The following is a 9801-nucleotide window of genomic DNA, read 5'->3' on the forward strand; positions in this document are numbered from 1 at the left end:
AGACCCATCGGGCCTGGGGCAGCCGGGGTGCAGTGGCTGGCACTGGGGTGAGGGTCAGCCTCGAGAGAACTCTAGCTGCAGCCTTGCCTGCCCACCCCCACCCCCTGTTCCATCCAGTCCAGTTCCGACAGCTCTGGGCTAGGAAGGGTCTGTCTCTACTCCAGAGGCCTCACCCTGACACCCCTGCAGTGTTAAAGCCACAGGGGGTGTGGTTGCTGGCTCTCGACATCATCACACCCCTTCCCCAAGCTAAGAGGTGACCCCAAAGCCTCCGATGCCATGTGATTCAAAAGGAGGAAGCACTTTCCTGGAAGTTCTCGAGAATCCGCTTTGGGTTGACAGATTTGGGAATCACTCTTACGTTTCTCTGGATCTGAAATCGGATCAAAATCTGCAGGGAAAGAAATGTCCAACATCAGACACAAGGCATTACCGGGGTCAGAGCTCAGCACATTCCCCAACGGTCATGCTTTATCGTGCAGTGAAAGTCCAGAAGCCCGCGGCGGGAGCATGTACTGCAAGCGCTTTCATTCTGAGTCATTCAGAAACCCAACTGGGATTCTCTGAGCAGTTCTAGCGGGAGAAGCTCAGAGGACCTGCATGCATCTTAAGGAGAAATCACTGTCAGGCCCCATCCCCAAATGATGGGACAGTGGAGCCAGGACATGGCGACCCCCGCCTACCTGGGCTGCGGACTTCCTGTGCTTCTGAGCAATCGTCTGGATCATAGGGTCTTCCATCAGATGCATCCCCCCACTGGAGAGAAGAGTACAGGGCAGAGGCCACGAGGACAAATGAACATGCTTCCTTCTTTAGGAAAACCTCACGCTTCCTCCAAACACAAAATCTAGACGTATTTTTGTCATACTTGTTCATCATAGGAAACTTAAATGATGCAGAGAAGCTGCCACTCAAATCCTCCCACTCAGACAAACCACTGCTAATGTTTTAGGGGAGGCAACTAGACACAGCTTTTCACATATACTTGGTGCTTTTTCTCAAGAACCAGGCGGCAGTATTGGAGGCCACGGGGCAGTGGGTCTCCGTGCTTCGGCCCCTCTGACCTCTCAGCTTGGGTACAGTCATTCCCTGCTTGGGGCTCGACTCAGGGCCCCTGGAGCATCCCTACCTGGAGCCACCAAAGGGCAGGTAAGCTGTCACGGACACATTTCTCGATTGGCAGAAACTGATCAGGTTCTTCTGAGTGAGATATGGGTGGCACTCGATCTACAAGATGACAGCTTACCAGGAAAACAGTCCACCGGAAAAGGGGCCTACATTCCTTCCTGGACCCTATCACTGCTAAGCTAGGACCCACTTCTAGTGTCTCCACTGGGAAGTGGAAAAGCCTGGACTGTGGTCCCCAAGACACTGGCCCGCTGGGAAGACCTACATCAGGAGCACTTAAACTTCCCCTGCTCTGCGAGGCTGTCCTCATCACTTTAGGTAAAAACCTCAGCCTCGCATCTGCTCTATGCACATAGAGAAGAACGGCAACCCATGGTCACAGGCGGGTGTGGAGCCCACGAGGCACAAGGCTGAGTGAAGGACCAGGACACAGACACCATGTGCGGGAGGCGGCGTGGTGTCGGCACCAAGTGCTAACACTCCTCAGTGCTGCTGGAAATCAGAAGAGCGGCTGCCCTTCCTGAGGGAGGGGGTACTGAAAGGAGCATCCAGGGGCTTCCGGCGGGCAGTGGGGCTGGTCACGTTGGTTTACTGGTCCGCATGCTGGTCAGAGCCAGGCTCAGCTTATAAGATGGTCTCAAGCTCTGTTCTTATGTGAGCACTTTTTTGTATGGACTTAACACTTTAACAGAAAGTTTAAAATAAAGTACTGCAAGAATGTCCTTTCTACTTGCAGTGCCAGCCCGTCTAGAGAACTCAACACTTCTGCCAGGACTAGTTATTTCTCTGCATTAACCTCTCGGCAGTCTGTGACCTGGGCTGAAGGTCATCCATTCGTCCATGCTTTTCAGGCTGCAACATGCCAGGCTGGAGAGCAGGGGGGTCCCAGTGCTTTCCCGTGAAGCCCACTCACCTTGGAGCATCACCACTGGTGAAGGGTGGGGGCCACTGGGACCACTCCATTTTTGAACGCACCTGGTGATGCACCCACAGCTGCACATGGGAGCCAAGCTCAGCTCAGGCCCTCGCTCTGGGGGCACCACCTCACCAGACCAGACTTCCGGGGATCTTCTGTCCCCTCACCCACCGCCTGCCTGACTGCTCCCAGTTCACGATGCTGACAGCCCTGGGGAAGACACCTACATCTCTCGATCCACCCTTTCTTCCGTGGCCCCTGCAGCCTCCTGGAGGTAATGGCTGAAAAGCTGATCCATAGCCTCTGAGCTGGCCCCACGCTCACCTGGTTGGTCACCGGCTTGAATCTCAAGTTGGGTTTATTCAGAAGTCTCTCGAGCTGCTCGTGGTTAAAGTTTGACACCCCGATGGCTCTCACTAGGCCTGCAGCCACCAGGTTCTCCATGGCCTAGTGGGGAGAAAGAACCATGGGGCATCTGGGCTGGGCCAGCCCCATGGGTACCCCGCACAGGGTCCAAATAACGGCCCTGCCCGCTGTTCGACAGTATTTCCCTCAAGGCTTCTCCAGCGCTTCTGTGCTCCAGGTCTGCTCCCTGTTGCACCACTAGGAGCTGGGGGCTGTGGGCACACCACGGGACCTCACTGAGCCTCAGTTTCCTCACCCACACACTGGGGACCACCCCATCCAGGTCATGGGGCTGTTTAAGGGCCGTGTGAGCAGATGCATACAGAGCTTTTCGCTGTGGGCTGGCGTCGAGCAAACGCAGCAGGTCGGGCTGCCATTACCAAGTCCCTGTCACCTGGTGTCTGCAGGGTGTCCACACCGGCCTCACCTGCTCACCCCTCGTCGCCTGGATCACAAGCTGCTTCAGCACCATGACCTGTGCTCAGCTCCTGCCCCAGTGCCAGTTAACGTCTTCAGGGACAAGGGCAGAACAGCTCCGCTATTCACTGACCAGGAACGAGGCCTGGTGCCAGGCGCAGGCAGCTGTGAGTCTGAGCGGCCACGGCTGGTGACCAGGGTCCCGGTGTCCCTGTGATGCCCTGAAGCCGCAACAGCTGCCCAGACCCTCACTTGGGCCACACAAACAGCCCAGGGTTTGACCTGGATCCTTGAGACCAGACCAAGCAGTGGACAGACGGGCCAGGTGAGCTCAGTTTCACTGATTTGGTTGTTTGATGAAAGAGGAGGAGAGGCTGACCTGGCCCCGCATGCCTCCCCATCTGTGCCCCCTCCCCACGCTGCCTGGATGACCCCGCACCCCACACCTGCACCTCTCACCCCACACGAAGAGCTTGCACTTCGTCTCCCTGAACTCTGCAAGTTCCAGTGTGAACCTCCCCTTCTGGCCTCCACCCCTCCCTGCCTGTGTGGGGGTCACAGGCACCCGCCAGCCTGACTGGACACCCTGCAGGCAGGAGCCCTCCTCCCAGGCAGGCCGCCCACTGCCCAGCGCCCCATACCCACCACCCCGATTGGCACGCTCCCGCCTTGCTTCCACCTCAGCACTTTTCATCTGGACTCTGGTTTGAAATAAGCTACCCTTTCCTCCACTTCTCCTTGCCCACCCCGAGACATCCCCTGCCGCTGAAGTTATGGTTCTGAAATGCTGACAAAGCACTAAAGGGAACTACAGGATGGCAGCGTGGTCACCACCAGGACACAGGTTTTCAAATTTTCCTTCTTTCTGTATGTTTTACACTTTCTATATTTTCAGTAAAGACCATGTAATCTTTTTTTTTACTCAAAACATTCTGAATTAGTCTGAATTAGACTGAGCAACTTCACTTTCACTTTTCACTTTTATGCATTGGAGAAGGAAATGGCAACCCACTCCAGTGTTCTTGCCTGGAGAATCCCAGGGACGGGGGAGCCTGGTGGGCTGCCATTTATGGGGTCGCACAGAGTCGGACACGACTGAAGCGACTTAGCAGCAGCAGCAGCAGCAGCTATCCCTAAAGTAAGTGCTTCAGAAAGATGACCGACCCGCACTGAGGTCCTTAATCAGGTGCTCGTCCTCAGTTTGTGCTGAAAACCAAGGGCCTCTGAACGGGCAGCTGCAGGCCTCACGGTTCCCTCCAGAGACGGTCAGCGGGGCTGGCTTACCTCCCACGTGTTCAGGAAGTCCGTGTCGCTGGGAATGATCATGCCGTTGTGGTCCACCGGCAAGTCTGCCTCTCCAGACTGCAAGAGCCAGAAGGAAAGGCACTCACTGGGGGCTCATGGTGACCCCCGGAGAGGACAGGGAGGAAGGGAGGGAAGAACACTGGACCAGAGGGCAGGAAGCCTGGCTCCATTCTAACACACAGCTAACCTTCTCCAGTACTCTGAACGTCGCTGCCCACCACTCACCCAACAGGGAAGGAAGACCCGGAATCCTTGCCAGTGGCCATAAAACTGTTTGGCAATTTCAGGCAAAAAAAATGGAATCTTTCATGTCCTAAGGGCCCCATCTCCCAAGTCCACTGGTAGGATCCTCCCTCTTTTCTTAGAATCCCCATCATGGTGAGAGATAGTGAATCAACTAGTACCAGGGTGCTGGGAGGTGCAGGGCAGAGAAAGATGGCTACAATACTGAAGTGGGTTGCCACCTCCTCCTCCAGGGGATTTTCCTGACCCAGGGATGGAACCAACATCTCTTGCGTCTCCTGAACTGAGAGGTGGACTCTTTTCCACTAGTGTCACCTGGGAAGTGCCAGAGAAGGATGGCAGGAAATTTTTAAAAACCTAAAGCCAGACCTCAGCGCAGCCTCGGGGATTGGTCTGCAACCCCTCCACCCCGCCAGGTATAGCCCCCCGAGGCAGGTCAAAGGGGAGCCCTGTGTATGAAATGAAAGGGCAGGCTGAGAGGCAGAACCTGTAGGGCACTAGAGCCTGGGGGCTCTGAGGTCCTCCAGCCCACACCTCCCCAGAGCTGAGCCCCGAGGGAACCGTGTGCTCACTGAATGATGACAGGGCGCAGCCAGGAAGGGAGGTGTGGCCTACGGGGGCCTCGCCGTCCTGTACCTTGAAGCCCATGGGCCAGTGCATGAGGTAGAGGTCCAAGTAGTCCAGCTTCAAGGTCTTCAGACTCCGGGTGCAGGCTGCTTTCACCAGGGACTTCTTATGGCAGGTGCACCAGAGCTGCAGGGGCAGGGAGGAAGCACAGACACAATGGCCACGGAGCCCGTGGGAGCTGTGAGTGCATCCCTGCCTGCTGGCCCAGGATCTGCAAGATGCACGGCGTCTGGGACCCCCTGGCAGTAAATACAGTGGGGCAGTGACACGTCCTTCGGGCACCCTGGGATCCTCCATGGCAGCCCTTGTTCAGGCTGTCAACGTCTCCTATCTCCTGTGCAAACACAGCATCTACAATCTCCTCAAAACCACACCAGCCTCGCTTCTATACAACACAGTTCCCTATGTAACAACTTTCAACCGTGTTCCTTTCTAAGGGGAAAAGAGTGAACTTCTTAGACGACATCTTGATTTCTTCCACAGTCCGGCCCGTCCAATTCCTCAACCTGGCAGCTCTCTGCTGCCTAAAAAGTTTTTCATCTGGGAATGCCAGCCAAGCTTCTTGGGGGGTCCCTGCACCTGTGGTGTCCCATGGCCCGTGCCTTTGCTCATGTCACACTGTCCCTGACCCCCCTGACCTGCAATGCTCCCAGCCTGTGCATGGAGCTGCACAAGTCCTGTCTCACGGGTTCAAGTACAGATTGAGTCATCAGCTCCTACAAAGGAAACTGGAAAACCCTCCCCGTGCAGTTCCCACCACTTGGTAGCCCGGCCCTGAGTGGTCAGTGGCCCTCTCTCTATATACGGGAAATCCTACCTTGCTGACAATAAACAGGTTCTCCCGTCTCACCGCGCCCTCCTTGATCTTGGACTGGATTCCCACTCCAACCTCATTCTCATTGTGGTACACATAGGCGCAGTCCAAGTGCCGGTAGCCCACGTCTATCGCCACTTTTACAGCCTCTGTTACCTCCCCTGGAGCCGCCTACAAGACAAGAAGTTCAGCCACTTGCACTCAGGAGAGCCCGACCCCAACAACCCCTGTTCACTCTAGAACACAGAGTCAACAAGCCATAAAAAGTGAAGTTACTGAGTTGGTACTCATATTCATCCATCCTAAAATTAGGAACATCAGCATCAGAAAGACTTTATAGATAATCTAATTTCAAATTCCTTTACTTATTTGGGGAAAATGCTTTAGGCATGTTTGGTGCCTGCAAATGACTGAGCTAGAGGCTGTGCTACTGGAATGAAGGTGCGTAAATAAATTTAGGATGAATAATGATGACAGGTGTGATGCAAGGAGGTACAGACTCACCCACTACCCACAAAGGCCATCAGCCCAAGTGTAAAAGCAGACAGGTGCACACAAAGACAACCCACCACGCAGAGCATTGCCAGAAGCCAAAGGAATGCAATGGATGGCATCAGCAATGTGCAAGTTCAGAAAAGAAACATTCTCTGTAAAGGGGGCTGCTCGAGCAGGCAAGGGGCCTGGGGTGGGGGAAGAGGGAAGAGGCTCACACAACCACTAAACCCCAAGGGGTCTCAGCTCACAAGGCGCTTTCTCCCTTGAACGTCACATTACCCCATGAAATTCATCTGTCATAATGATCTTCATTGAATGAGAACACATTTAGAGTGGATGAGAGCTAATGAACCAAGCATCCACTTCAGAGTTGGGAGGACCACCAAGAAATCAGAAGGAAGAGAAAATGAATATAATAATGAACACCAAATACAAATTGATAGAGAAGACCAACAAGGCCTGTGGTTGGTTTTTTGAAAAATCTTAATAGACTTCTTTTTTTTTTTTTTTTTTGCTGTTGTCTTTTTTAAATTTTTGGCCACACAGTGCAGCATACAGGATCTCAGTGCCCCAACCAGGGACTGAGCCAGGGCCCCCAGCAGTGGGAGTGTGGAGACCTAACCACTGGACCTCAAGGGGATTCCCTAAAGTAGACAAACTTTGGACAAGACTAGGGAGACCACGTTTTTTTAAAATGACATGAAAAAAAAGCAGTATATACAGATAAAAAATACATATTTAAGAAACTATTATCAGTGACTGCTGCTGCTGCTAAGTCGCTTCAGTCGTGTCTGACTCTGTGTGACCCCACAGATGGCAGCCCACCAGGCTCCCCCGTCCCTGGGATTCTCCAGGCAAGAACACTGGAGTGGGTTGCCATTTCCCTCTCCAATGCATGAAAGTGAAAAGTGAAAGTGAAGTCTCTCAGTTGTGTCCGACTCTTAGCGACCTCATGGACTGCAGCCCACCAGGCTCCGTTGTCCATGGGATTTTCCAGGCAAGAGTACTGGATTGGGGTGCCATTGCCTTCTCCATTATCAATGACTAGAAGCCAATGATTTGGAAAAGTGAAATGAAATGGAAAAATTCCTAGAAAAACTTAAGAAAAAATAAAGCTCAATTGGTCTATAACTATTTTTTTAAATAAAGCAATTAAACACAATACACAGAGTTTTACAAAATTTTCCAGTTAGAATTCATACCAATTAAAAACAAAGTTCTTCTGACAAGAGGAAAAGAGGAAACACTTTCAACTTATTTTACTCGACCACAATAAATTAAACTATTAATACATCCCTGACCTCTACCAGTTGGTAAATGGATAGAAGAAATAATTTAAATAATATTTTGATGAGTAAGGGTGATCATTCTAATTCCTGTGTGTGCTCATTGATGTCTGACTCTTTTGCGACTCCATGAACCGTAACCTGCCAGTCTCCTCTGTCCATGGGATACTCCAAGCAAGAATACTGGAGTGGGTTGCCATTTCCTATTCCAGGTGATCTTCCTGACCCAAGGATAGAACCTCTGTCTCATGTCTCCTGCATTGGTAGGCAGATTCTTTACCACTAGCACCACCAACCAATAACTTCCTATGTGAATTCTTAAATATCTTTTTATTAAAGACTGTTTTAAAAAGAAAGCAAATTTGAAAGGCTTTATAATTAGTCTGTCTAATTATAAAAGGCTGTCTAAACCACTGACAGGGATTAGAAAAAGACAAAGTAGAGGAAGGTCCAAAGTACTTCCACTAAAGTTTGAAGGCAGGAGAAGGAGATGACAGAGGATGAGATGGTTTGATGGCATCACCAACTCAGTGGACATGTTTGAGCAAACTCTGGGAGTTGATGGACAGGGAAGCCTGGAGGGCTGCAGTCTATGGGGTTGCAAAGAGTTGGACAGGACTGAGCTACTTAACTGAACTTCCACTATCAGGTTTTTACACTGGGAAGAAAAAGTTTGAAAGTTTCTTTTTAAAACCAAGTTGGCAATGACAGCATTCTCCTGTCTCTTTGGTACAGACACTTCCCCATCTTCCTGATGGCTGCTGCTCTGATCCGTCAGGTGACAGTTTCCTGCTCTTATCCAAGCCTGACAATCTTTTCTTCTGGGCTTTCTCAGACTTTTTTTTTTTCCCTGAACAATTATAATGCAGCGGGGCTGGGGCGGGGGGCGCTTCTTTGGTGGCTCAGTGGCAAAAAAGCCTCCTGCCATTGCAGGAGACACGGGCTTGACCCCAAATCGGGAAAGATCCCACATGCCTCGGGGCAACTAAGCCTGTGTGCCACAACTAGGGGGCCTGTGCGCTAGAGCCCAGGGAGCTGCAACTGCTGAAGGCCACACATCCTAGAGCTCTGGCTCCCCAACAAGAGAAGCCACCTCAATGAGAAGTCCAGCTAGAGCAACTAGAGAAAGCCCAGGCAGTGAGGAAGACCCAGCGCAGACATAAATAAACAAACAAACAAATAAATAGTCTCTGCTTATTAAAAAGCAGAGACAATACTTTGCCAACAAAGGTCCTTCTATTCAAGGCTGTGATTTTTCCAGTGGTCATGTATGGATGTAAGAGTTGGACTGTGAAGAAAGCTGAGCGCCAAAGAATTGATGCTTCTGAACTGTGGTGTTGGAGAAGACTCTTGAGAGTCCCTTGGACTGCAAGGAGATCCAACCAGTCCATCCTAAAGGAGATCAGTCCTTCATTGGAAGGACTGATGTTGAAGCTGAAACTCCAATATTTTGGCCACCTGATGCGAAAAATCGACTCATTTGAAAAGACCCTGATGCTAGGAAAGATTGAGGGCAGGAGGAGAAGGGGACGATAGAAGATGAGATGGTTGGATGGCATCACTGACTCGATGGACATGGGTTTGGGTGGACTTCCGGAGTTGGTGATGGACAGGGAGGCCTGGCGTGCCAGTTCATGGGGTCGCAAAGAGTTGGACACGACTGAGCGACTGAACTGAACTGAAATAAGTAGTGATTGGGAAGGACAACCCCCAATTCTAGAAAACCTAATGACTAAACTAAACACTGCATTTCCAAAAGCTAGAGGCGAGCCCCCGGCAGGTGCCAGCGACCAGCTGGACCTGCGGAGGCTGTTGCCGGTTTCCCCAAGTAGGTGGTTCTCCACGCAGGGGCGTGTCGAAGGAAGGCGCCGCTCCTCCTCGACCAAGAGGCCGCCTCACCTTCCAGGTGCCCAGGCCCAGGACAGGAGGTATCGCCTCCATGGCTCGGAGTGCGTCCCCGCCTGCCCGCACGGCTCCGTAGGGCCGCTACCCGAGTGGACGCCGGACTGGCTGCCGGCAGCAACAGAGGCCAACCCGGGTTGGCTGACGGTGCGGAGGCGGCGGAAGAAGCCAAAGCACGCTAGGCCGTGAACACGCTCAGCTCTCGGGGCTAAGGGTGGGGCTTCGGGGAACGGACGCGCGCCGGCGAGGGGCGAGACAGCCCA

At 52.4% G+C, this 9801-nt stretch overlaps 1 protein-coding gene across 1 annotated transcript in view; it reads right to left on the reverse strand.

Annotated features, from left to right (window-relative positions):
- AKR1E2 (aldo-keto reductase family 1, member E2) overlaps positions 1–9801 on the reverse strand; it is a 27088-nt gene that overhangs the window by 1937 nt on the left and 15350 nt on the right. Inside the window, exons 6-12 of the mRNA XM_010836617.1 lie at positions 5859–6026; positions 5051–5167; positions 4151–4228; positions 2369–2491; positions 1130–1227; positions 684–756; positions 308–391 (exon numbers count right to left, since the gene is read on the reverse strand). Of these exons, the coding sequence (XP_010834919.1) occupies positions 308–391; positions 684–756; positions 1130–1227; positions 2369–2491; positions 4151–4228; positions 5051–5167; positions 5859–6026 (741 nt within the window). The remainder of the gene's footprint in view (positions 1–307; positions 392–683; positions 757–1129; positions 1228–2368; positions 2492–4150; positions 4229–5050; positions 5168–5858; positions 6027–9801) is intronic.

The sequence above is a fragment of the Bison bison genome, unplaced genomic scaffold, assembly GCF_000754665.1.
Source record: "Bison bison bison isolate TAMUID 2011002044 unplaced genomic scaffold, Bison_UMD1.0 scf7180017864063, whole genome shotgun sequence".
Taxonomy (NCBI): Eukaryota; Metazoa; Chordata; class Mammalia; order Artiodactyla; family Bovidae; genus Bison; species Bison bison.